This window comes from Plasmodium vivax, chromosome 1 (assembly GCF_000002415.2).
Source record: "Plasmodium vivax chromosome 1, whole genome shotgun sequence".
Taxonomy (NCBI): domain Eukaryota; phylum Apicomplexa; class Aconoidasida; order Haemosporida; family Plasmodiidae; genus Plasmodium; species Plasmodium vivax.
This window is the reverse complement of record NC_009906.1, coordinates 434,386-461,015: the sequence shown is the minus strand read 5'-3', so window position 1 is coordinate 461,015 and position 26,630 is coordinate 434,386. Positions and strand designations below refer to the sequence as shown.

At 52.2% G+C, this 26,630-nt stretch overlaps 7 protein-coding genes across 7 annotated transcripts; 5 read left to right on the top strand and 2 right to left on the bottom strand.

Moving 5' to 3' along the window:
* Positions 1–331: 331 nt before the first annotated feature.
* On the top strand, positions 332–1,779 carry PVX_088145 (tyrosyl-tRNA synthetase, putative; the record flags this gene model as incomplete). The annotated part of the gene is made up of 3 exons (XM_001613439.1): positions 332–572; positions 720–1,427; positions 1,586–1,779. 3 exons carry the CDS (start codon positions 332–334, stop codon positions 1,777–1,779), a joined length of 1,143 nt encoding a protein of 380 aa, XP_001613489.1.
* Positions 1,780–2,700: 921 nt separating this feature from the next.
* On the top strand, positions 2,701–6,063 carry PVX_088140 (hypothetical protein, conserved; the record flags this gene model as incomplete). The annotated part of the gene is made up of 1 exon (XM_001613438.1): positions 2,701–6,063. The coding sequence occupies one exon, from the start codon at positions 2,701–2,703 to the stop codon at positions 6,061–6,063; it is 3,363 nt and encodes a 1,120-aa protein (XP_001613488.1).
* A 1,077-nt stretch (positions 6,064–7,140) lies between these two features.
* PVX_088130 (hypothetical protein) lies at positions 7,141–12,094 on the top strand (the record flags this gene model as incomplete). Its single annotated transcript, XM_001613437.1, has 3 exons — positions 7,141–10,965; positions 11,142–11,373; positions 11,514–12,094. The coding sequence occupies 3 exons, from the start codon at positions 7,141–7,143 to the stop codon at positions 11,723–11,725; spliced, it is 4,269 nt and encodes a 1,422-aa protein (XP_001613487.1). The 3' UTR covers positions 11,726–12,094.
* A 777-nt stretch (positions 12,095–12,871) lies between these two features.
* Positions 12,872–14,509, bottom strand: PVX_088125 (aspartyl protease, putative; the record flags this gene model as incomplete). The annotated part of the gene is made up of 1 exon (XM_001613436.1): positions 12,872–14,509. One exon carries the CDS (start codon positions 14,507–14,509, stop codon positions 12,872–12,874), a length of 1,638 nt encoding a protein of 545 aa, XP_001613486.1.
* Positions 14,510–16,432: 1,923 nt separating this feature from the next.
* Positions 16,433–18,694, top strand: PVX_088120 (NSFL1 cofactor p47, putative; the record flags this gene model as incomplete). Its single annotated transcript, XM_001613435.1, has 3 exons — positions 16,433–17,458; positions 17,484–17,652; positions 17,986–18,694. Exons 2-3 carry the CDS (start codon positions 17,639–17,641, stop codon positions 18,692–18,694), a joined length of 723 nt encoding a protein of 240 aa, XP_001613485.1. The 5' UTR covers positions 16,433–17,458; positions 17,484–17,638.
* A 957-nt stretch (positions 18,695–19,651) lies between these two features.
* PVX_088115 (coatomer epsilon subunit, putative) lies at positions 19,652–20,702 on the top strand (the record flags this gene model as incomplete). Its single annotated transcript, XM_001613434.1, has 2 exons — positions 19,652–19,669; positions 19,848–20,702. The coding sequence occupies 2 exons, from the start codon at positions 19,652–19,654 to the stop codon at positions 20,700–20,702; spliced, it is 873 nt and encodes a 290-aa protein (XP_001613484.1).
* A 2,347-nt stretch (positions 20,703–23,049) lies between these two features.
* Positions 23,050–25,110, bottom strand: PVX_088110 (hypothetical protein, conserved; the record flags this gene model as incomplete). Its single annotated transcript, XM_001613433.1, has 1 exon — positions 23,050–25,110. The coding sequence occupies one exon, from the start codon at positions 25,108–25,110 to the stop codon at positions 23,050–23,052; it is 2,061 nt and encodes a 686-aa protein (XP_001613483.1).
* Positions 25,111–26,630: the final 1,520 nt, after the last annotated feature.

Below are 26,630 nucleotides of genomic sequence, written 5' to 3'. Positions count from 1 at the left end.
CCTTCTGCGCACCTTTATGTTTGCCTTCTTGCCGGCACGTATGTTTCGTCGCCGCGAGCACTCCCCGACAGCGTAGCGGTCACTGTGAGCGAACTCGCCGAGTGGCCACTCCGAAGGGGAAAGAAAAAAAAAAAAAAAAAAAAAAAAAAGGAGAAAAGGGAGAAAAAGGGACAAACAGGAATCGTCACCACGGCCCTCATCATCACCGCCAACACGCCAACACGCCAACGCACCAACGCGCCAGCGCGGCCGCATGCTAAAACTTCTAAAGAAGGGGAACCTGTTCACGCGGAGCATATCCCACACGCGCGGTTTCGCGGGCTGGCAGAAAATGGAAGGCGAGGGTGTCAAGCGGGAGGAACTGGAGGGCGCCACGGGGGAGGCCGCCCCACAGGAGGCCGCTTCACAGGAGGCCACCCCCCAGGAAGACGTGAGCGCCAAACTGGCGGACATCCTCTCCGTGGCGTCTGAGTGCATCCAGCCCGAGGAGCTGAAGGCCAGGCTGCTGCTGAAGAGGCGCCTGGTCTGCTACGATGGGTTCGAGCCGTCCGGCCGGATGCACATCGCGCAAGGTAGGGCTGAAGGGGTGCACTAGAGTGGGAGAAGCGGAGGAGGAGGAGGCGGACTATCACCGGGGAGCCACACGGCACCGCCGATCGGTCCATCTTCCCACCTGCTCATCTACCACTTCCTAACCGTCGCTCCCCCCCCCCCCGCAGGGCTTCTAAAATGCCAAATTGTTAACAAACTGACGAGCAACGGGTGCAGGTTCATCTTCTGGATCGCGGACTGGTTCGCGCAGCTGAATAACAAGATGTCGGGGGACCTAAAGAAAATAAAAAAAGTGGGCATGTACTTCATCGAGGTGTGGAAGAGCTGCGGCATGAACATGCAGAACGTAGAGTTCCTCTGGGCCAGCGAAGAGATAAACAAGAAGCCGAACGAGTACTGGTCGCTAGTCATAGACATTTCTAAAAGCTTTAACATTAATAGAATCAAGAGGTGCTTAAAAATTATGGGGAGATCGGAGGGAGAGGAGAACTACTGCTCGCAGATTCTTTACCCTTGCATGCAGTGCGCAGATATTTTTTTCCTAAATGTGGACATCTGCCAGTTAGGGATTGACCAAAGGAAGGTCAACATGCTTGCTCGGGAGTACTGCGAAATTAAGAAGATGAAGAAGAAGCCCATCATCTTGTCTCATCAAATGCTTCCTGGTCTCCTGGAGGGACAGGAGAAGATGTCAAAGTCGGATGAGAATTCCGCCATCTTCATGGACGACTCCGAGGCAGACGTGAATAGGAAGATCAAGAAGGGGTATTGCCCCCCCGGTGTGATTGAGAGCAACCCCATTTTCGCCTACGCCCGCAGCATTGTCTTTCCCCACTACAACGAGTTCGCCCTGCAGCGAAAGGAGAAGAACGGCGGTTAGTCAGCCACGGAGGTGGCTACATCAGCGGCGAACGCGTCGGTTGCCAAGCGGGAGGCCATGGCTACTCCGCGTCCCTCCCCTTCTACAGCATATCGCCTACCCCATATCGCCTATCCCGTATCTCTTATCGCCTTACCACTTTTTTTTGCGCAGGCAACAAGACCTACGCCACGATCGCCGAGCTGGAGGCGGACTACCTCAGCGGCGCACTGCACCCCCTCGACCTCAAGGACAACGTGGCCATCTACCTCAACAAAATGCTGCAGCCGGTGAGGGACCATTTCCAAAATGATGCCGCGGCGAAGAGTCTGCTGAGTGAAATTAAAAAGTACAAGGTTACCAAGTGAAGGGGGGCTTCCAGGAACGACCAGTTTGTCCGCCGGGAGAGGAGAGACGGCCTGTCCGGTGCGCCTCTCCGCCTACGAGAGGAAGCCAAGTACCCAGCGTTGGCACAAATCGGGTGTGGGGGTGTCCTACCTGCGCGGCGTATTGCCGTACGGCGGTCAACCCCGTCACCCACCTGGTCCTCCTCCGGTACAGCCCTATACCGTGTGCACCACACCGGTGAGAAGTTCCTCATCGAAGGCGCACTTTTGGCAGCCCCCGAGGGGGCCCCTTCTTGCCCATTCAGGCGAATGGCCCAACCAAGTGCATATGCCCCCCTCGCTGTCACCACGTGGGTTTTCCCCTCTTTCAATGCGCTCCCACCGCTTCACCCTTTTTTGTGCATAGCCGATGGGTATTTCCCCCCATGTTGGTCGCTCTCCATGGTACCACTTTGCCTACTCTTCACCTACACTTCTCCCCCCCTTCAACGATGACATCCCTGACTTGAGTCACTCCCCTACGCCTTTTCATTTGTAAGCGGTTTAGCTGCAAAACTTTCTGCACACCACGATGGGTGAATAGTAGTGCCAAAAAGAAAAAAATAAAATAAAAATAAAAACACCATCACTGCGGTAAAATAAGCAAAATCACCTGACCTGTTCAGGTAAAAATGCACAGCAAGGTTACCAATTTTTGGCAGATCTTTTTATAAAATGTAAAAGCTGTTTCGATCCTTTTCCCTTTTTTTGAGACCCTTCACATTTGCGATGTGTCGCCATGTGATTTCTCACCTCCACATGGTGACGTGGAAGACGGTTGGCCAGGCAGATAAAACGCCCCGTCCCATACGCAGCGTGCGTGGGGAAAAAAAAAAAAAAAAAAAAAAAAACACTTAATTGATAGCCAAAGGAACGCCCCTTCTGTGTGGCCCCTCTTTTCAAATGAAAATCTGCAACTACATCTTCGGCAAAGTGACAGACCCGTATAGCCACATTGAGAAGATAAAGGGACTGCTGGAGTTGCCCGCGGAAAGGGTTAAGAACAAATGGAGGGCCACAAATTTTGTGCAAAGCTGTGTGCGCAGGTATGAAGAGCAAGTGGAGGAGAAGAGTTACAAAATAAAAAATGACGTTCATGCGGCGCTACGGGAGGACTTCTCCCCCTCCGAAAGAAACACCACTGAAGAGCTGCTCTTCATCAACAGATACTTATACTTTGAACATAGCACTGAGAAGAATCTACTGGTGTGTAGAAAAAAAATTAAAAGGAGATTTGGGGTGAATAGCTATTTTCATAATATTAATAAGTCGCTTCACCATTTGAAGAGGGAAGGGTACGTCTCGAGGGAGACGTCCGAAGTTGTGGCCGTGTTTCCAGCAAACTGCTTTATCAAATTTTTTTGCACGAAGGGGAATCGCTTCTCTGCCTTTGTTATAGAGCGGAGTGATTGCTACGTCAACTGGGGGTATGTCTTCCGGGGGAGTTGGCTCGTTAGGGACTCCGACTTGGATCACTTCGCCGGTGCGGCTGCCTCGGAGGGGGGCCCTTCCCCGCGAGGGGGTGGCAGAAGAGACTCACTCAGGGGGTATAGAGCAGTGCAGAGGCTTCCCCGAAGCGGTGCCCCTCCCCTCGCTGGTCACTCGAACCGCCCCCGCTGCTGCCTCCTCTACCATGGCGAGGGCGTACAAAACATCGCATTTATGCAGACGAGACGATGCAAGGACGGCCCGGCTGGCCATTTCTCCCCCCCAGATTTCCTCACAACCGAACTTGATGAGAAGCACCGGTGCAGCCGGCTGTTCCTCAACTCCTGTCGTTGCCTCCCCCCAAGGAAGAAGCTCCTCCTTTTAGAAGCAGACGAGAAAAACTTTCTTAGCATATACCTAAGTAAAGACACGAAGAGGATTTTCCTCTTGAGCGGAAACCACCACACGAATAGGCTCTTCCTAATTCAGTGCAAGGACGCGCCCAGGAAGGGGACCCCCCACTATGAGCTGAGGTTAATCAGACTGGTAGGGCAGCCACTCCTACGAGGGAAGTTCTTCCCTGAGCATTTTCGCCACCACGTGGTTCTCCTAAGGAAGGGGGACAACCTAACAGAAGTGTACTCTCTCCCCTGTGATGCTCTGCATCTGCATGCAGGGCAACTCGGACGAGCTAAGAAACGCGGAAGGGAAAGGGTCTTCTTCCCCACCCACTCGGTGGTCGTAACGAGGGAGGAAGTACCCATAGATGGTCGCTTACGCAGAATGGTAGCTCTGCAAAACTGCACGCTGCACGATTTTGACATGACCAGGTATGGCCTCGTCCTCTACGCCTATCGCTACTTTTTGAAGCCGCTTCTGTGCCTCTTATATTTGTTCTCCAAGCGGGGAAGACACCATGGGCGAGGCGAGGTGGATTCCACCTCCCCCAACATTGCTTCTACCCCCTCCACCGCTTCTCCCTCCACCACCGCTTCTCCCTCCACCACCGCTTCTCCCTCCACCACCGCTTCTCCCTCCACCACCGCTTCCACTCCCGCAAAGGAGAGCCGCTTGGTGGCCAAAATGAAGATCCTCTCCGTGCCCATCGCCAAGGGAAGCCTGCAGGGCGGATTGAACAGCCGCTTCCAAAGCCACCTCATAAGTGTGTACATCTGCAACCCGTTTGTGAGCAGCACCCGGGTGGTGGTCGACCTGCGAAGGGGGGCGGTGGCCCTTCCGAGGAACGTCCAGGGGGGGCAGCCCCCGAGGGGGGGAAATGAAAAAAAGGAGGAAAATGAAGAAAATGAGGAATATCCGCAAAATGTGGCAAATCCGCAAAATATGACCAAACTGACCAAAATGACAAATCCGCAGAGTGACCCCTTCTTCCGGGCGAAGAACAACCTCCGCTACGACCGCGAACTTGAAGGCATATTTGCAAAAAATAAAAACTACCAAATTAGGGACCTCTTCATCCCCACCCAGGAGGGGGGGGAGCTGCCAGTCACGCTCATCTATAGACGCAGGCGTAATGGCAACCTGTATCATAATGAGAAGGACCATTACAAGGGCTTTTCCAAACATGTAGAAGAGGAGAGTGCCTCCTTCACCGTGAGCGCTACCTCCTGGGGAGATCTATGCGTGCATTTCTCTTCACCACCGAGATGGAGCCTAGACGTGGGGGTGCAAGTGGAAGAGCACCTCCCTCTCTTCATTAAGCCAAGCAAAACCATCATCAACGTCTACCCCTTCTATCGGCAACTGAACATTTGCAGCTACTCGGATGAGTTCCACTTCCTCCTTTTGAGTAATTTCATCCTCGTTTATTTTCACCTGACCGGTTCAGGCGGATTACAGGAGGGGATAAGAAGCCCCCTATACAGAGACACCGCATGTAACAAGCTGCGAACCATCCGGGACCTCACCGATTCTATCAACTGCTTGAAACACTTGAACGTTAGTGAGACGGACAGCATGACCATCCATTTGCATTCCAACAGTGGCCTCCTGGGGGGGTTCCTGCTAAATGGGCAGAGGAAGTTTCTTCAAAATGTCATTTTGGTTAACCCTATGATGGACCACTTTAATAACCTCACCGAAGAGACGAACGCTCATGTGCATTCGGAGAGACTCGAGTTCGGTCGCATCGACCCTGCGGCCTTTCTGCTGAGGGGAGGCCGAGCCGCCCCCCCCACTGGGTTGTCGCAGCGGGGGGGAGGTACTTCTCATCAGAGTGGAGAAACCCCTCAACAGAGAGGAGGAACCCCGCCAGGCGGTAAACACAGGCAACCCCGCGTGGGGAAGCGCCGAAGATTTGTCCCCCTCCCACGGAGAGGCGCATGCCAAACGAATCTGCTCCTTCTCCGCGCACTGTGCCCATACAGCAACGTAGACCCATCCTGCAGCGAGGTCTTCTCCCCCACAAAACAACCCAATCAGAGGATCCCATTCACACTTAGCGTAACCCCCCAGAGAGACAACCTCTTCGCAAGTGCTGTTCTCCTCTACCTCAATAAGTATGATGTTATTTGCAAAAATGCAAATGCTGTGAAGTATTTTTTAAAATACCTTCACTACGAGCGTGTGCATGTGCGGTTCTGTTACTACTCCTTTGGCTTTGATTCTGTGGGAGGCAGGGTAAACTTCCTCAATTTCCACAGCGGGGAACCCCCGGGGGAGGGGCAGAAGCAGCCCCTGTACATTTCCTTCTCCGACCGCGGGGGGCACGGCGGGCTCGCGGACTACGACTCGCTGCTGCGCCGGACGCTGGGCCGCATCCACTTTCTGCAGCGGGGGAGCGGTGTGGGAAGCGGTATGAAGAGCTATGACGCGGTGTGAGGCGATGCAACGCGGCGGGAATCCCCCGTGGAAATGCCGAACGAGTGATTAGCCCAAAGCAGCTGCTGTGCCTTTTTTTTTTTTTACCCGTCCGTCCACCCCATTGGCCCGCCGCTGACCAAAAAAAAAAAACTCGCCCCGTGGGAAGGCCACATAATCTGCATAAGAGCGGCACATCCCTTCCACCCCTCCCCTCTTCATTTTCTTTCCTCTTCTTAACTTCTCCCTTTCGTTGTAACCCTCAAACGTTGTGACTGTCATTCACAGTGGGAGACGCTTCCCCCCTCTGTTGGCATAAAAGGGCGAAAGGCCCAACGCGCTGAAACGAACAGGATGTGCGGTGCAGGGGTCGGCAAGGAGTGTGGCGTTGCGCCCCGCTGGGGGGGGATATACCCCCTACCGCGCTGAGGGAGAGGCACCTGTTTTTATCATCCCCCCGTTGAAGATGGTTTTGGGAAGTTCCCTCGGTTAGTTTGTCATTCGGCTCTACCGTTGACACTTCGGCTGTTTGGCTGTTTGGCTTTTTGGCTGTTCACCTGTTCGGCTGTTTGCCTCCTCACCTGCTCGCATGTTTAGCACTGCTCCTCCTCCTCCTCACGTTGACCGCCTTGCGGCTTTGCATCCTCTGTGAGCTCCGCGTTGGGGAAAAGGAAGAAAAAAAAAGGACCAAAGGGGGGAGCAGCGGGTGTGCTGTGGAGAAGCCGGCTCGGCTAAAGCAGCGCGGTTAGCACGGAGCGGTTAACACATCGCGGATAACGCCGCTCAACTACGTGGCCAATTCCAGGCGTAGAAGATCAAAGGGAATTTTTTTTTTCACCCGAGGAAGGCCTCCACCACTGTGAGGAAGCGGCCTTTTTGGGGGGTGGACCAGCAAGATGACACGCATTTTTCCCCAGGGGTGTGCCAGTGGTATCGTCGAGCGTCCCCCCTGGTGAGGGTTCCCCGCGAGGAAAGCGGCCCGCTCGCCAGCAACCCGCCAGGTTCTGACCTCCGAGTTATCACCGCGAACTTGGCGAACTTTGCCAGCTTGGCCAACTTCTCTGCGCCTCCTGGCCGCTTCTTGGCCACCTTTCCAAAATGAACGGGTCGTTCATCGAGCTGATCAAGGACATCAAGCGGGACGACAGCGTCCAGAACGTGGAGAGGAACTACGCCCTGTGCGTTAGGAGCCTGCGAGAAATGGAGAGGAGGAAACGGGGCAAGGAAAAGGAACCGATATTCAGCCTGCTCACCTGCAGAGCGAAAGACAAGTCCATCGCGCTGATGAAGCTGCTCTACCTCCAAATGCACGGAAGGAAAATAGACCCCGAACATAACTTCACCGTGATGGAGATGCTAACATCCAGTAAGTATGTTTTGAGGAGGCGTGGCCATCTGTTCCTCCACCACTCCACAGATAGGGAAGACGTGACGTTTCTTTCGATTAATTTATTTCGGAAGGAGTTATACAGGGAGAGCTTCCCCATAGGGTCTCCCTCCGTAAAGACCAACGTCATCAATTCGATTGCTAACATGGGATGTGCCATTGTGAGGGAGAACATCGGCATGCTTCAAAGCTCTGCAAGGAGTTACCTAATCATATCGGGGGTAGAGTCGAATGGACCCCCTTCCAGGGGGCACCACTTCCCCATTGGGGGAGAAGAACCCCCTCATGAAAAGGAAAAAAAAAAACAATTTACACACACAAATTGTATTTCGAAAGAGACAAATGTGTATAACACTGCTCTCGTTTTGAACACCCTCAGCAACATTTGCACCTCCATCATGAGTAGCAACCTGCATACCCATGTGCTGCATCTCCTGAATAGCTCCCAAGTGTATATAAAGAAGAAGGCGATTGTGAGCCTCTACAGAGTAGTCACGAGCAACTTAGAAACGTTGCCAGTTTTTTTAGACTCTATTAAGAAGAGCTTCCTTTCTCTCTACAGCGATGAGAGTTCATCGTACGATCAGCTGGGGAGGGACCAGAGGGAGCACGCCCACCGGGACAACACCACGCTGTGCTGCCTCATTGTGAACGTCCTGGCGGAGGTCTTCTCCGCCCTGGAGTGGAGCTCCGTCAGCGGAGTTGGCGGTGGGAGCGGCGTTAGCGGAGTTGGCGGCGTGAGTGGTATTAGCGGAGTTAGCCGCTCTTGCGGGGGGGGGGCGGCCCCCCACCTGAAGAAGTTCCTCGCGTTCATCCCCCTCATCTACAGCATCCTGAACGAGCGACTGAGCCTGATCGACAATTGGAAGTTCATCAAGATCGTAAAGTTTTTGAGACAGCTAGTTAGGCACGAAAGTAGAATCTATAAAAAGTTCCTGCATCTAATTGTGCATGTGCTTTTTACCAACAAGGCGAAGAGCGTCGTCTACGAGTGCCTCAGCTTTCTGCTGCTCCACTACCAGAAGGGCTGCGCGGTGGACTTGGACCTCCAGCGGTACGCGCCCTGGGGCGAGGCCGGCCCCGAGCGGAGGGGCGCCGGCATCCGAGGTGATGAAGTCTCCGGTGATGGGGTGCGCGGGGATGGGCTTCTCTCTGATGGGCTTCGCGGGGATGCCCCCCCCTCCCGGCCGCCGCCCGACTGCGTTGCCAAACTGCTGCAGCTCTGCTTCGCCCACCTCGCGGAGAACTTCCACAGCGAAGACAAAAACATCGTCTACGTCACGACGAAGATGTATGTAGCCATTTTGGCCTCCCCAGATGTGCACCAGAAATTTATCCAACACAATATGATGGAGGAGCTCTCCTCCAACGTGCTGAGCAGCCTCGACCACGACGTGACCATCAGGAAGAGTCTCCTTCGCATTATTCACTACCTCATGAATGAAAGCAACTTCCAACCAATCGCCTACAACATACTCACGTGTCTTTATGGGGGGACCGAAGGAGACTTCGCAGGAGAGTACGTAGATGCCATTTTGCTGTATGGTCAGAAGAAGGGGCACTTATTAAAAAATATTAATTTATATGTGTTCCTTTTGTTTTACATGCTGTGCATGAAGAACCACAGGAAGGAGGCCGAGGTGGTTCGGGAGATCCTCCGCGTGAATGGCGGTCCGGGGGGGACCACCCACATCACCACCAACTTTCTCAGCGCCATGTACGTCGTGACGTATGGAGCGGCGGTGCTGCGGCGCCAGCTGGGGGGGGAGAGAAGCGGTATAGGTAGCGGTATAAGCAGCGGTGTGCGAAGCGGTGTAAGCAGCGGTGTGCGAAGAGGTGTAAGCAGCGGTGTGGATAACCATGTTGGCGGCCGTGTGGGCAAAATCTTCCCCCGATTTACCGCCCCGCTTGCCTCCCCGTTTTCCCCCCCACCGGGGGACCCCCTCGGAGAAACTGCACTCGGGGAGAGCCACTCCTCGGAGCTGATGAACCAAATGAGCACCCTCCTCCAGGAGGCCAAACCGATGGACGCCTTTGCCAGGTACGACCTACTCGAGTACATCACAGGGACGCTACACATGCATGGAAGTGACCGGCACGATCGGGTAGAAGACCCCTACAAAGACGTAACCCAAGTGGAGGTAGCCACCTTTGAGCACCTCATTTATTTTGTGTATGCATATCTGGAGGAGGCACACCACCAGATAAAGGAGTACCAAAACGAACACTTCTTGAAGGTCTTCTTTTTCAGCCTCTACCTGTTCTTCACGCATTTCAGTGTCGCTAGCATTCTCTGGTACGTTGCAAAAATCTTTTTCTTTTTTTACCAATACGAGGGCAGCAGAAGGTTGGTTCGTTTCTACATGAGCAAGTTGGCTTCCCATGTGGGTCACCTGCTTGGGAAACGGAACATCGTGGAGACGGTGGACTGCTGCGCCACTTTGAGGAGTTTGTTTTGCCTCGTGCTGAATGGGAAGCATGCGGGGGGGGGACCCACTGGCGATGACTCCACTGATGGGGAGGACTCCCCCACTGGAGAGGACCCCTTCAATGGAGAGGCCACCAACAGGGGGGTCAGCCTCTACACCTGCGTCACGGACTACCTCCAGCTGGACCCCTCAGAGGAGAGCTTCAACTTGGACCGCCCCTTTAAGTACCACGACGCGTTCTTTTTGCACCCCGGGGGGAGTCCTTCGGGGGGAAGTTCTTCGGGGGGAAGTCCTTCGGGGGGAAGTCCTTTGGGGGGGAGCCCTTCCGGGGAGCAGAGACCGAGTGCCAGCGAGGTGACGCTTCCCCCGGCCGGGGCGGGCAAAGTCGCGTCCTCCGCTTCGGCGATTACCACTTCGGGGGGGACCGCTTCCGGGGTGATCGCTTCCGGGATGACCGCCTCGGGGGGGACCGCCTCCGCCTTGACCGTGGACGAGGCAGCCATCGCCGTTGCCGGCAGCCGCGAACTGTGTGCCAACGGAGACCTGCAATCTTTCCTGCGCGAACTGAGCGAGGAACAGAGCGAGTGGAGACAAAGAGACCAGCGGACCTTCCACCAGGTTAGCCAGAGTGCCCACATGAAGTTATATTTCCAAGTGCATCAAGATGAACGTCTCCTCCGTTTGTATTTCCAGCTGGTGGGATCTCCTGTAACGGTTCAAAATCTCTCCGTGCGTACGTCTCTCCAAGTGATTAAATGCCAGGTGGCATTCACCGGTGAGGAAGAAGAGCTGCTTCTGCTGGGGGATGACCAGATGGCCCAGGATACCCCCACCTGCGATGAATTAACAAGCAAACGACATGCCCAGGGTGGTCCTCTCGAGAGGAATCACTCCGAAAGAATTAGAAGCGACAACCTAACTGAAGTGACCTCCATCGAAAGGGTCCCCAAGAGTTTTCTCCTTAGTACCCACTTTGAAATTCCATCTGGCTCTGTTAAGTTGGCCTACAGCTATTGGTGTAACTCTACTCTCCATGAAGAACCATCTGTTGAGATTCCATTCGTGCCTCTCGAGCCGGCGGCCCTATCGATAGACGAGCTTACGAACGTACGTTTAGAGAGAGGAGGAAGTGGCGCATCGGGTCGGCACTCCAAGGGATGAGCATGTGGTTGTGCCTGTCAGGGGGGTGGACTTCCCCAATTCGCGGCAAATCGTATACAATCTTCTTCCACACATTGCAAAATGGACTCTTTTTTTTTTTTCTTTTTTTTTTCCCTTTTCAGGTGAAGAAGCGAAGAGGCGTGCACCGAATCGTAGCCGAAGAGATAACAGTCGACGAGGAGACCCACCCAACCGAATTTATCTTCAGTTGTTTTGTCTTCCTGGCAGAGCACCTCCATTTGTTTTTTTTTAACATGGGGAAGGTTTTTTCCAACTTACGGTGTGGCTGCTGTGCGGACACGCTCCGCCTCATTTTCTGCGCGGCTCGCACGTCCAGCCGGGAGGCCCCGCCAGGTGAGAGCAGCGGGTGGAGGCCCCATCACGTAGTCGCGTCGTCAAGTAGTCGCCTCGCCGCCTCACAGCTTCATCACTTAGCCGCGTCACCGCTTAACCACTTAACCGCTTAACCACTTAACCGCTTCCCCCCCCTGCAGACAAGACGGTGCTCCTAATCAACGTGCACCACAGGAAAACGGGCCAGGCGGGCGACCCCACCACCTACAGGGTCGAAGCGAAGATGAAGGTGCTCAACGACTGCGAGGAGGAGTGCGTGCGGATGCTCAACTACGCCGAGTTTCACCTCACCAAGCTGCTCACGGGGCGGCTCAAAATAAGGTCGCCCCGCATTGCGCTCACGCGGGGGTGAGTAGGCACACGAGGAGGCATACGAGCAGGCATACCCTTAGAGATACACTCAGGCATGCATGCCAACCACGCAGCATAGCCCATGTGGCGCTACGATGGCCGGCCCGCATTGTTCGATTGGCATCCGCCCCTGGGGATCTCCAAATGTAGGTTGTGTCCCACTCCGTTTGATCTGCCGTCTGTCCACGCACGCACACCCCGTTCCGTCGCCCCCCCTTCCTCCCTTCCCTCCTTCCTTTCCTCTTTTCTTTGTCAAAAGGATTTCTTAACTGAGTGAGCTTCTCATTTTGCTTCTCTTTTTGCTTCTCATTTTGCTTCTCTTCTTTGAGCGAACCCAATGAACCTCTTTTTTTTGTAAAATGAATGGTCCTGAGTAAGCCACTTCTGACAGAGCTGCTGATAGAGCTGCTGATAGAGCTGCTGACAGAGCTGCTGACAGAGCTGCTGACAGAGCTGCTGACAGAGCTGCTGATAGAGCTGCTGACAGAGCTGCTGACAGAGCTGCTGACAGAGCTGCTGATAGAGCTGCTGACAGAGCTGCTGATCTGGCTGGGGAAAGATTCCCAGTGGCGCTACACCCGTACCCCCCTTGACGTTGTAGGGGAAGGGGCTGACTCCTTTTGCGCGCCAAGAAGGTACCCCACAACACATATACACCGCCTTCCCCCGAAGTGTGCCACTTGGGGAGACCTGCCCCACGGTGAACTGCTTCTGGATTGAGTGGGCACCACTGAGATGGGCGATGAGGCCTCCCCGATGGCGAAAAGGTAAAAAGTAAAAAATAAAATAAAGTTAAATAAAATATAATAAAGTCAATTTTCGCATTAATTTAATTCGAAGGGGACGCGCGTCCACCCCGCTGCTCCGCCCAAATTAAAAAAGGGCAAAATGGGCGGGACACAGCGGCCGATGAGACGAAGCGGGGTAAGTTTTTGCACAAAAAAAAGGAGCGCAGCGCCGGTTGGCGGGCGACAAGGAAGCACGAAAGGTGCGCGCCAGATCCGCTTGGTGAACAAGGCAACGCTACGTCTGCGCGGCCCCTTGGGGGAAAAATTTGTCCGCCGGAAAGCAACAAAGGGGGGTGCATATGTACACACATACGTTGGTACATGTGTGAGGGGGCGGCTCACCGACTTCTAACGCCCCATCACTCGGCCACCTTCTGCGCCGCCTCCGCCGCCGCTCTGGCCTTTGCGACGCCGACCATGGAGGGCTGCCCGCCCGCGCCGCGCACGAAGACCGTGTAGTAGTGCCGCATGAAGGCAATGCTGCCGAGCAGGTAGGCGTGGTTCTTCTCCGAGGGCACGTCAATTTGCATGTACGCCGGGATGCAGCTCTCCTCATTCAAAATCATGTATTCCTCTGGCAGCAGCTCTATTACCAAGTCGCCAAACAGGTACTTAATCACGGGGTAGTTCTTCAGCACCTCCTGGTAGTTCTCCTCCGTGCAGGGGGCAGAAGGAACCACATCAAAAAACCCCTTCATCTGAGCACTAGGCATGGTGTTATACGAAGTGCCCGTGTCAAAAATGGCGTAGCTCTTCTCCTCACAACAAATTTTTTTCTCCCCCACGTAAATGCCATCCAACTCCACCTCCCAGTAGTACTCCTTCACCACGGGAAGCATGTAGATGCTGCCCTCGTAAAAAGACTTGCTCACCCCACCGACTAGGAAGGTAGACGTGTTGTCCTCCGGAGATATGTAAAAGGAAAACTGCGGAGATAAGTTCTTATTCTGACTCAGTAGATTATCAAAAAAAGAGACCTTCCCTGCTGATAGCATTTCTGGAAACCCCAACCCTACAATGCCCTCAAAATCGATGTAGTCAAATATATTGTCTCCATTTAGGCTGTCGTTTGATTCACTCTCCACTAACCCAAACGTCTGGTTGCGCACTGTATGGTCTCCTAAGACGAACGTTTCCTTCCCAATGGACCCAGAAATAGAACCCGATCCGAATACGATGTGGAGGTTCTTCCCTATGAATGATCTCCTAAACGTTTTGGACTTATACGGGTTGTACCTCTTAACCTTTTTGCAAGACTCCTCCTCACAGTCTGTTGTAACCACCCACAGATTTGTGCTGCCCGTGTCAAAGATGGGGTGGATCTCTTGAGGGGGGACCCCCACGAGGAGAGTCCCCACGAACTGGCTATCACGCAGGTGCTTCAGGGGGATTAGGAAGACGTTCTCTTCCGTCTGCTCCACCACGGCGTGGGCGTTCTTCACGTCGATGAAGCTCTCGCCCTTCGCAATTTCGTCGCTTCCCCTCTGTTCGCCGCTCGCCATGTCGCCGCTTACCCCCCCCGCGTGCGCGTGCCTCTGCACCCCCGCGAAGCGGTCGGACGGGCCACTCCCCCCATAAGCGGTAACCTCTGCGCCGTTCCTGCCCACGCCGGCGCTCTCCTCCCGCCTGATCCTGATCTCCTCGTTAATGCTGTCTATATCATCCAGGGTGTGCCCCGAGGGGTTACCCAGACTGCCTGAAATTCCTTCTCCCCTCTTCACGTAGTACTTCACCCCGCCGAGCTTCAGCGAATCGTGGTGCTTCTTCAAATTGCTGTGGTCACTTGGCTTCTTCTTATTCAGCTTCAAGTGGATCGCATGTGGGGAATCCTGCTCCTCAAACAGACACGCGCTGCATTCACGTACGTCCTTGCACTGCGAACAGGGGATGGGTTCTGAACCCACCTTGTATACCTTATGGCACGTGGCCTCCCCCCAGAATTGGAGCAAAAATAGAGCTCCACAGAAGAGCGTCCTGAACCCCCCCATGTGCTTCATCTTGCGGACCGTTGCTGCGTTAACGTTTGAGCCTCACGCGGGTGGGAACGGTCTGCCGCTCATGTACGCGGTGGGGAATGCAAACGGGAGAGAAGAAAAAAGGGGATGAAGTGGCACGAAGTGGGCGAATGGGACGAGTGGGACGAAAAAGAAAACGGCGAAGAGGCCACGCTTCTACCGCGGCTGTTCTACTTCACGAGTGGCTATAATTCATCTACGCGCTTAAACGTGTGCTCCCGTCATGTGGCACCCCGTTCGCGCAACATAAACGAGCAGCTTCACTCGATGTGTGTATGTCTTTAAAGCGTAGGCGAGCACTCGGATGGAATATTAAAATGACTCAAAAAAAAAAAAAAAAAAAAAAGGACTGCATGGAAGACGGGAACTGGCTAGTTGCTGATTTGCGCAAAATTTTGCCAACTCGTCTGGTCAAGTGTACGCAGGTTGAAAAAAGGGAAAAAAAAAAAAAAAAATAAAATAAAAAAATAAAAAAAGAAAGAAACATGAACGGGCTAAGTTGGCGTAAGAAAAAAGACTCGTTCTCTAACTCCTCAAATGCGCATTCGACTTGAAGCTCCTTCCGCAACCTACTCGCGGGTGTAGCACCGCTGTATAGAAGGCAACAGGGGTAGGGGCGCACGCGCAGGTTATTCGTTACGCGTTATGCGTTACGCGTTACACATGTGAGGAATGAACTGAGGTGCCCCCTTGCGAGTTGCTGACTGGGACAGCTGCGCAGGGCGTTCGGAGGGTGTGCACACAAGCCTCAACTGTTCTTGTTGTGCATTTGGTTAACACCTCCCCCCCGGTTGGGAATGGTCTGCTTCGCTCTGCGGTGAGTCAAGCAGGGGAGCAGCCTTCCGACCAGTTGGGGCCGTTGCCGGGGGGAGCAAAAAAACGGAAAAAAACTGAAAAGTGACGAAAAGGTGACGAAAAAGGGACGGAAAAAAAACGGAAAAAAACTGAAAAGTGACGAAAAAAAAGCTCGCAAAAAGGGCGGCAAACATGCGGCAAAGAGACATCAAACAGGCGGCAGATAAAGCTAAATGAAACGAAAAAAAAAAACAAAAAAGGCGCAGTTGACACAAAATCGAACCGCGCGGAAAACACTAACTCGTAAAGTTTAAACAAGTTGGTCTACGAATTGAAAGCGCGCGACGCGCAACTCGGGTGGGTGGCAACTCCTGTGGAGAAAGAAAAAAAAAACAAGTCACAATAGCAGTTGTGACCATTTTGTATTTTTCCCCTCCAGTTTGTTCTGCGTGTGAAGGTTTCGCCCCATGCAAGAAGGAAAAAATAAAGGTAAAAATGATGGAATAAAAAAAAAAAAAAAAAAAGAAGTAAAAACACTCAGGAGAGCGTGGGTGCGAACCCAACGGGCAAACCGGGCGAGCAAACCAGGCGAGCAAAACAGGTGAGCAAAACAAGTGAGCAAAACAAGTGAGCAAAACAGGTGAGCAAAACAGATGAGCAAAACAGATGAGCACACCAAACGAGCGCGGCTTTCCAACTTGGCACAACAACTCTTTTTAAAAGGCAATTCTCCCCATAATCACAAACTTTGGAAAAAAAAAAAAAAACTTCCAACAGAAAATCGTTAACTTACCATTTCTGTAATGTAGAAAAAAAAAGGGATGTTACTTTTTGGGTCTACCTTTTGAAGTGCCAACACACACCGCACGCAAGAAAAAAAAAAAAAAAAAAAAAAAAAAAAAAAATTGAACTTTTGAAATTTCTGAGCATTTTAGCTGTTTTTTTTTTTTTTTTTGCTAACTTTTTTTTTTTTACCGTGTAGCTAGCCAAAAAAAAAAAAAAAAAAATGTACACAAAGGTGAACATAAGCGTAAACGCAAATGTGCACATTTCGCCTTCCATTTTGCTGCATACTTTGCGTACCCCCATTTCAGTGACTTCTCGTTCGACGGGGACGCTGCTTAACCACCATTTGGACATCCCCCCGTCCGTGGCCCTCCAGAAGAGCTTGCCTTTTTCCCATTTAGTTATTCTCCCACCGTGTTCCAAAAAGCAAGTGAGGTGAGGAGGTGACTGGAAAAATCGCCGCACTTCCTTGTGTCTACAGGGAGGCATCAAACTGTTTCAACTCGGTGGCCACGCCTACACGTTTGTGTACCTGTTTGTGGGTTTATTCCCTCGAGGGGGAGAGCGTTAATGGGTGGGTAATATCACCATGTTATTGCCAGGTCATCACTGCGTTACTGCGCGAGGCCCTCCTGCTGTGCTGGGACGAACGGTCTGCATTTCGAGCGGACGAGGGGCAATCGCGCTGATGAGTCGCTCCTTCGTGTACCCCCCAGTTGTGTATTACTGCGGGCACCAAGACATAAGCGCGCGAGAATGAACAGATCGCCAAGGTGGAGCCTCCCCTCCACATGCGATGGAAAAAGGACATGCCAACCGAATGAACAAACTTTATGAATTGGACCATTTCTTCATTTCTCATCACCTCTATGCTTCTCTCCCTCTTCGATCATTTCTTTCCGATTTTATTTCCCCTCAATAGTTCTCCCCGCTCGGTTATCGCATGAGCAGGGAAGGAAAAAAAAAAAAAAAAAAAGGAACATTTTTTCCTGCACGCGGAAGCCCCGCTTTGGGCGCAATTTTTACGGCGCATTTTGAGGGTAAATTTTTTTGCAATTTTTTGGGAAAATTTTCACCATCCTTTTTGCCATCCGTTTGGTCGCTTCTTCGCCGCGTTTCCGCCTTTCGCCGTTTCTCCCCGTTTTTCGCTCCCCTTCTGCGCTCCCCTCATTTGCCAAGTTTCTTCTCCACCCCGAGCGGAGAACGCGAAGGACTGACTGGCCCCCCTGCGCTTAATCCTTCGTGAATGCGCCCGCCGAGCGGCGAAAGGAAAGCTCGCCTAGCTTCGCGCAATTTAAGCCAAACAATCGTGTCAACGGTTAACCGATTGTTTTTTTTCCCCCCCGCGACGCAAAAAAAGGAAGAAAAAAAAGAGGAAAAAAAAGAGGAAAAAAAAGAGGAAAAAAAAGAGGAAAAAAAATACGTTACCTTTGGAAGAACAGCTGAGAGGCTGCCCTGCTGGTGAAACTGCTCCAGTGTGAATAACATCCCGCGACGTATAAAAGGAATCGTTTGCGAAGCTCGGGAACCATGTCGAACATAAGGTACGCGCCTACTGGTGAGGGAGCGCTTGCAGTTCGGAGAGTCGCATGTACAAGCGTGCCATGTGCTTTACCTATGCGGCTGCTTCGTGAGAGGCGCATTTCTGCTTTGCTTGCCCCCCCGAAAATGAAGCTGAAGAAGCCGCGCGTTTGCGCACATAGGTGTGGCGCGTTAAGTGGGCCCCACGTGTGATAGGAGGGGAAGAGTCCCACTTGGACACATTGGGGGAGGAGCCCCGTCCCTGCCGAGACGGCAAAAGAGTTTACTCTGTGTGTGGTTTTACCTCTCCCCCCCCCCAATGTAACCCCTTTTCTTTTTTTTTCTCCCCAATGCAGATCCCTTAGCGACCTGAGGAAGGACGAAAAAAAAAACAAGGAGCGCGTGGCGCACTACACAGGCGGTCAGAACAGCGGACTGGAAGTAGAGAACTCAGACGATGACATGGTCCCCAGTTTTTTTACTTCCAAACTGCCAGACAATTGCAGACATATCACGCTTTATAAAAATGGGTTCATCATAGACGATGGAGAGTTCCGAGATTTACAGGTTGAGGAAAATAAAAAATTCATGCAGAATATCGAGGCGGGGATTCTTCCCAAGGAATTGGCTGGAAAAGATAAAACGATGAATGTGGCCATCAAGGATAAGAGCAACCAAGTCTACACGAAGGAGAAAATGGAGTGCAGCAATTCGACTTACAAAGGACAGGGAGTCAAGTTAGGGTCTAGTAACACCCCAAGTGTTAGCGAAGAAGAAATAAAAAAACTCGCTGCTTCTGCCCCGACTGATGTTAAAAAAATTGATGTGGATGATTCCAAGCCGACTACTACATTGCATGTTAGGTTATATAATGGGAAAAAAGTCTCACAGAAATTTAATTATGACCACACAGTGGAGGACTTGTTTCAGTTCGTGCATAGCTACACCCCCATCAATTTTTCTCTCTTTTTTGATTTCCCCCTCAAGCCGATTGAGCGCGGCGGCCAGACGCTGCAGGAGGCCAAGCTGATAGACACGCTCGTCACGCAGAAGCTCACGCAGTGATGGGCGTCTTCGCCAGGGGGTCTGCCTGCGCCTGCCTGCGTTCGTGCGCGAATCAAAACCCCGAATGAATGGTATCCCCCCCACCGTCGAGGGGTCCGCACCAGGTGGGGCACCGTTTGGTTAGGCAAACTGGAAGCCCAATGTTTTTGTGTCATGTGGTTGTATCTTCCTTCCCCCGTTTTTTTTCTTTTTTGCAACTCATATGTGAGCGTGCCTTTTCAAAGAAGCCATCCCCCCGGTGCGTGTGCATTTCGATCATCCCACACCTGTATATGTACAGAGTGTTTTTCTTTCTTTTTTTTTTTTTTTTTAACGCCCAAGGAACAGCCGTTGTGCCATTTCGAGCCACGTGTCTGGCGTTTTCCCCCAATTTTAAGAGGATGTTTTTTTTCCACCCCGGTGCGATATGCACAAAAGTTGGAGGAACGAGTTCGCGCGTGGTCATATGTGATACCCCTTTCACCCGTCACCACTACGACTGCGGGTGGTATGTCCCCATTTTTGACGTGCAAAGGGGGCACCCTTTGTAAATGGTGATCAGCAGCGCCGGAGTGACCCCTCAGCAGGATGATCAGGCAGTTCCCACGCGGGGGGAAGCACTCTTGGCGGGGTGGCACAAAAGGAGGGCGTTAACCGTTGGTCATCCGCGCACAAGGGGAGCGGCGAAGCATAAGGAAAAAAAAAAAAAAAAAAAAAAAAAACTTAACACTTAACAGTTAACAGTTAACACTTTTTGTATACTTTTTTTTTTTTTTTTGTTGCCATATGGCAGTGCTCCTTTCGCGTTCTTCTCCGCTCACGTTTGGGAGGAGATGCGCGGGCCCCTCCCCCACTTCGTCCCGTAAGAGCATTGTTTGCCCCTTTACCCCTTTACCGCTTGAATCCCCAAACGTGCCTGGCTGGGCGCGCTCCCCCCCCTGACCCCGTCGCGTGTCATCCACCTCTCGGGACGCCCCCATGGAGGGCACACTGCAGGTGAGCAGTGAGCGGTGAGCGGCGAAATGACGGCTACGCCCCTTCCCACTGCAACAAGGGGGAAAAGTACATATAAAAGCAGGTCACCCGCTTTGACCACCCCCCCTTGATCTACCCCCCTTGATCCACGCTCCTTAACCCCACGCATCTTAACCAACCACCACTTCTCCTCCCCCAGATTCGAGACTTCTTCTACGCGGGGTACGAGAGCCACTGCCTGAGGAACTTCGAGACAGCCAGCGAGGAGGAGCGGAAGGAGGCGGAGGAGTACATTTACCAAATATACATGCGGAGGAACGAAAAGGAGGCGCTGCTAGGGTTGAAGAAGTCGCCAAATGAAAACCTCCAGTGGCTAGGCAAATACTATGAGCATTATTACTTGAGGGAGAAGAAGGCGAAGGGGGGTGTGGCCATGGAAGCAGAAGCACTGCTGAGCGAAGTGGCAAAACTAAAAATAACCTCCCCCAATGGAAATATCCTAAAGAGTAGACTGCTATTCGACTGCAACAAGTTACAGGAGTGCTTCGAGTTGCTGGCAGATGGCCCAATCGAAGTGACGTCAGCTAAGATTATTCTTCTCCTCCTCATCAACCGACATGACTTGGTCAGCCAAATGATGGAGGAGTACAAACGGATGAACGACGAAATACCCATCGTAAAAATTGTGCTAGCCATTTTTTACCTTTTTAAAGAAAATAATAAAGAAGCCTTTTTAACCTTTGACGACTTGGAGTCCATGTGTGCGTCCACCGTGAACGACGTCTCCACGGTCATCCTCAACGGGAAGGGGGTTTCAAATATATTAAACTACGAGTTTAATGATGCGAAAGAGTTTTTGAAGAATGCACTGAGGGAGGATCCCACCAATGGGGATGCCCTGTACAATTTGATTACATGCTCTCTATATTTGTACGAGCTGGATGAGGCGAGTGAATTTTTGGAAAAACTTTATGAGTCGTACCCTTCACATGAGAGCTTACCCGTTTTGAAGAACATCGACGATGCGGTTGACAACTTCGTTGCGCAGTTTTAGCTCTCCCCCTCAGTGCGGCGCGGTGCTGCACGGCATCCAGGAGAGGGAGGGGGTACCCCTTCTCCCTCACGCCAGGGACACGTGGCACACATTTTTCCGCCGCTCCACTTTTACCTCATCGCGCGATAGCTTTTTGGCCGCCAGAAAGTTGTCTATCGATTCGTCGCAGTTCTTCACGGGCACGCGCCTGCCGCCGGTGCGTTGGCTCGCCTGATAAGAAGCAAAAAAAAAGAAAAAAAAGGAAAATAAGAAAATAAAAAAATGACTAAATAATAGCAACAATATAACAGCATAATGGTAACAACATAACAGCGTAATAGCGCCCCCATCGGGGGTTCCCACACGTGCCCCCTGCGTAGCGCCATTTGGGCATACGTGATGGGACGGTCCACGCAGTGCTTCCCCTGGCCCCTCTTCGCCGCCCGCCCCGCTCCGACCTACCCTGTACTGGTAATACAGAAAGGCGCCGATAACGGCCAAGTTCTGCGGAAGGTAGTAGACGCACGCCCCCTTGAAGCACTGCACCAGCAACGAGTTCTTGTTAAAGCTGTAAAAGGGTGACTTAATCATCGTCAACCAAGTGGGTTTTTCCTATCCGGGGGGGGAAAAGTAGCTCCAAGGAGTGGTTGATTCAAACTAAATCGTATATTCTTTTTTTTTAAAATCGAAATGGAGTTGCAGCTGGGCTGTAAGAAATATAAGAGGGACCAGCTTTTGTTCTACTTACGATAGGAAAAAAAAATAAATTTCACCAGGGAAGCATCCCAGAGTGCGCATGGAAGTTACGTGGAGGTAAAACTCCATCCACAGTTGCAAGTGTGCAAGCGTTTCTACACCGGCGGGGGTGCCCACTTGGTACATGCTTCTTCCTTTGACGTGTGCGTGAATCTGCTTCGCCACAACGAGTTGCATCAAATAAACCCACCCAAACGTTATCCTCCAGAGTTGTATCTCCCACTTCAGCGTGAACTGAACGGGCGGTCGTAAAACCCTGGGCCGGTACTTGGGAGCGTTTCCTCAGGCGTGCTGTTCGCGTACTAGCATGGGGGACACAAAAAAAGGGGAAAAATTGTGGAAAAGTTATTGCCTGTTCATACAAAAATGGCTAAACGTGGCAAAAAAAAAAAAAAAAAAGCTACATATATCACATTTCGCGTTCATAAAAAAACGGTTTAGCTAGCCAAAAGGGAGCGAAAAATAGGCACATCGCATATTGCTTGTTCATACAAAAAAAAAAAAAAACATTTGCACACGTAGAAAATAAGCATTCTGCGGGGTAGCAATTTTGGGCCCCGTTCGACCCTTCACATGACAACGCTTACATGTAGAATAAATTACGCTGCAGAGAGGTGGTACCCCCTCCCCCTTTTATAACCACTGAACGAGTGCCACTGTCGCAGGGGAGGTAGTTCTCAATGAAGGATGCACTGAAAAGCAGGGCCTCCACAGCCCTATGCATCCACTTTGGAGAAAGAAGCAGGCCAGTCAGGCGCTACGTTCAGTCGCTAACCACGCGGTGCAACTCTCTTGAAGCAGCAAACGGGTGACCCTTTCGCATCAGTGCTAAATGAGCGTAACATAGGTGTATACATGCAAACGTGCATAAATCGCACCGCTCCAATGCCGCGTAACCTCCTGTGAGCGTTCCCCGGCTGTCCGACAGGTGTGCAAGCCCAAAGCGGAGAAACGCCCCGCAGGCGATTCCGCCGACCGTACAGCATAAACGCGCACAATTATATGCACATACAATGAGGACAAGGCGAACGAGTTTTTCCCCGTCCCCTATGCGGCAGAGTAAAGAGGGGCGAAGTGCCACTTTTTTTAGGCATACAATTTTGGCTTTATTAATTCTGATAGTGTACAAATGGCTACTGGGGCACAGCACGCGGTGCGTAGGACACGTCACGTCGGACTGCGTCGCGATGCCCCCATCACAAAATGAACAGAAATGAGGGGCACCCAAACGGTGCCACGCGGCCGGGCTTCTTAAAAGAAGATGCAGTAAAAGGAGGGGGTTACGCATGATGAAACAAACGAGATGGGGTGGGCTGGTACTACATAATTTGTGCAGCTCATTGGGGAGAGGTGGTAGCACCGTGAGGGCGAGGGCACCCCCGGCGCATGGCAAACTACGCGCGCGTTGACGTCGTACGCGTCACTCCCCAGGGCAGACACGCACATGGGCTTCGCAAATGGGGGAAAAAAAAAAAAAAAAGGAGAGAAGTGAAGAGAAGAGAAAGTGAAGGTGAAGGAGAAAGAGATATATATGTACATATATATATATGTATGTACATATATATATGTATAGAGAGAGGGGCAACCTTTTTGAGCGCCCCGGAAGAGCCATCTAACTCTTCATCTTGGACGATTTCCCCCGAACAACCTTCGCATCGGGCGTCTGCGAAGCGGATTCGCGCTTGGGGTTGTCCCTCTTAGAGTAGGACCGTCCGACGCTCTCCCTCTTTGCACCAACGGACCTAGATTTGTTGGCCCCCTCGGAGGAAGCCCCCCTCATCTTGACGTTCCTGCTCCTCATGGAAGAAGGGGTGGTCTTCCGTTTCTTCTTCGATATAGGGGTGTCCACAATTTGGTAGAATTGTCTGTGGGCCTTTTCACTCAAGCTGATATTTTCTTTGCAGGACCTCCTTGGCTGTCTCCTGGTGGGACTTTCATTGCTTAAGTAGGGCTTACTCTTAGCGCTCCTTCTCCTTTTCTGTGAATCTCTGCTGACAGTGGTCTTCTCCACGGTGCCTAGCAGATCGCTGTCCATATTTTCTAAGTCCTTTGACTGTACGTAGTACTTGCTATTGACTGGAGTTTGTGGGTTATAGAAAAGGTCTTTGAAGAAGCTTCCTTTTTTGCTCTCTTTAACCTCTAACTTCTGGGGTTCTTCTATGCGGAATGGGTCAGTGCCCTGTTCACTAGTGGGATCTTTAACATTGGCATCTCCCTCCTCATGTGGTACCTTCTTATGTTGCCCCCCGTCGATGTCCACCGGGGGGAAGCTCTCCCTTCTGTGCTTCTTCGCGAACATGTTTTCCTCCTCGTAAATCTCATCGTGGCCTCTCTTAATGGACATCCTCTCCGAGTCCACATGGGACGTAATGAACGCGCAGTGGGATGACCCCCCTGCGAAGGAGACAATTTGGACATGGCTAATTGAAACTTCGTTTTCCTTCCTACCTTTGGCAAACGTTTTGGCGACGAAGTTGTGAAAGCCAATTTCGGAGGGCTGATTCTTCTCGATGACCCCGATGCATGTATCCTCTTCAAAGTCATTTCCTCCGGTGCCCCAGCCGAAGAGCTTCCCACCCTTTGTCAACACTAGACAGTGGTCCGTCCCGCAGGAAATCGTTTTAATGAGATGGCTCTCCTTTTTAAAATAAGTTAACTGCTGCGGAGAGTACGCATCCTCCTCGGCTTCCATCCCCAGTATTTCTCGGTTCCCCCAAATGTAGAGGTCATTATTTTTGAGTAGGCAGACGGTGAAGCTTTGCCCACCACATAGCTGTGCAATTTCTTTTGAAGATAATTCCTCAATTTTTGCAAACTTCTTTATGATGTTGTCTTTCATAGAAACTCCACAGGACCCGTAGGCATTTCTCCCGATTGCATACACATCTAGAGAGGCTTCCAACTGAACGAACGTGTTGTTCCCCCCACAGTAGATGTCTCTAATTTTTGAGGCGAACCCGAGGTCTTTAAAATGGTACCGGTTCGGGAAGATGTAACTGTTCCTCACTTGGTGGGCATGCTCCACTTCGTAGAAGGCGTTGCACACTTGGCACGAGTCGCTGTTCCCCATGGCGTAGATGTACTCGCCGCTCTGCTCCAGGCACACCAGGTGGTCTTCCCCCGAGCTGATGTTGCTTATGATGATGTGGTTGCTCACATCGGGGCTGCTTACATCCATGCCGCTCCCACCCCCGCCGCTATTATCCGCTTGGCCAAACTGCACCTCCAGGAACTCCTCCGACTTGGGAATGACCTCCCCCCTCCTCTGGAAGGACGGCAGCCCCAAAACCCCGCAGGAGTCCCGAAACCCCCCCGTGATGAAGACCTTCCCGTTTTCTAGGAGAACCGCCGTGTGGTTATCCCCGCAGGTGATTTTTTTAATCTTGGACGTGCAGGTGAAGTTCAGTAGGGTGGGAGAATGCTCGGGGTCCTTGGTGCTATTCGCATGGGTCTTCCGACCGAGGACTCCCATGTCGTTGCACCCGAAGGAGAACAGCCGGTCGTCCTTGGTCTTTATAATTGTGTGCATGGATCCGCAAACGACTTGGTCGATGTCGTTCGGGAGGTTGCGCACGGCCGTGGGGTTCACCTGCACGTAGTCCGCGCAGTACTCGGGCGGCAGCTGGCCGCACTCGCCCGACCCGAAGATGAACAGCGTGTTCCTCACCTTCATTCGCGGGGGGAGGGGGGGGTTGGCGGTGATTACAGCAGTTGCGATGGTTTGCGGTGGGGACGGTCGTCCAGGTGGCTGTGCCGCTATCTGTCGCGCCGCCCAACACGCTCAGCACCGCCAACCCTCCTATAGACGTGGTCGCGCGCGCTGCGTCAACGTGGGCAGAGGCGTCACGTCGGTCGCTGGGCACAGTAACGGCGCGTGCGGGCGCACAGCTGTTTACATACGCGCATACTCTCCGGGAATACACGCCCATACGCAGGAGGTACTTCATACAGTTACTAACAGTTGATGCGATCTAGCTGATTTCTCCCGCCGTTTCGCTCTTCATTTTTTTTTTTTTTTGATCAAAACTGTGACCGCGCAGGGAGGAATAAAAAAAAAAAAAAAAAAAAAAAAAAAATGGGCCACAAATTCCTGCGCTGCGAAGGCTGCTCTGGCTGCGCTGACTGTACTGTACTGTACATGAAAAAAAAAAAAAAAAAACGCTTGTCACGGACGAAGTTGACGAGTTCGTTCACTCGACTTGATTTGCCTTGCCTTGCCTTGCTTTACCCCCTTCGCGCGAATGCATTTTGGGTACGCTGCTTTTGTAGCCATGCCGTGTGTACCTTTCGCGCGTATGCCCATATGCCGCGCGAGTGCGCCGCGATGCGCGCATTGCAGTTCGGCCGCCTCTCACTTTGGCTGGTGAAAAAATTCATTCGCGCACAGCCACGTGCGGGTGCCAGCCAATACGTACCTGGTGTTCGACGCTGCTTCGCGTATGCATGTGCGGCGCGGTGGAGAAGTTCGCAGCGCCAGCTTGGGGGAATGGGAAAAGTAAAGATGGCCCAGTGTGACACGGCGTGGCGTAGCGTAACGTGGGATGACGTGGAACCCATTGGGGAGGTAACGACAGGGACGATGCGGTAAAAGTGTCGACCGCTGCCAACGGGAAGTGCTGACTGTGGGTAGTAAAAACGCCCGTCCAGCGCTTGCCAGTTTGGGCTGCCTCAGTTTCCTCAGCTGGCACCTGCCTATGCGCACGCCCGTGTGTGAACAGCTTCCCGCATGAACGGCTAGCGGGGTCCGCATGGTTACTCGTGCGGTTAGATGGCGAGAACGCGGGGGGGAGAGGCAGAGAAGGGGCAGAGAAGAGGCGATTGAATAAGCGATTGAACAGGCGAATAAAAAGACAAATGAACCGGCGCAGGTTCCCTCAACTGTGAGGGCACCACCCACTTTGTAAGCAAATTGGTAACCCCCGCTGTGCGAAATATAGGGAGGCAGGTAGCCATCCAATGAGCCACCCAGCCGACGCATATCTCATCGACCAGCGCGGGATGACCAAAAAAGCCGTGAAGGAATGCACACGTTAGGCCGGTTAGCTGCCCGCACGGAAAACGCAGTGGCTTGTTTGGATGACGGGGGGGATTCTCCAAAGGAGGGGTTCCCGTTTTGTCTTCCATTCGAAGGGGATTTCCCCGCTGCCCCATTTGTAAGCGCTTACCAGAAGAAAAATATAAATATAAAAAAAA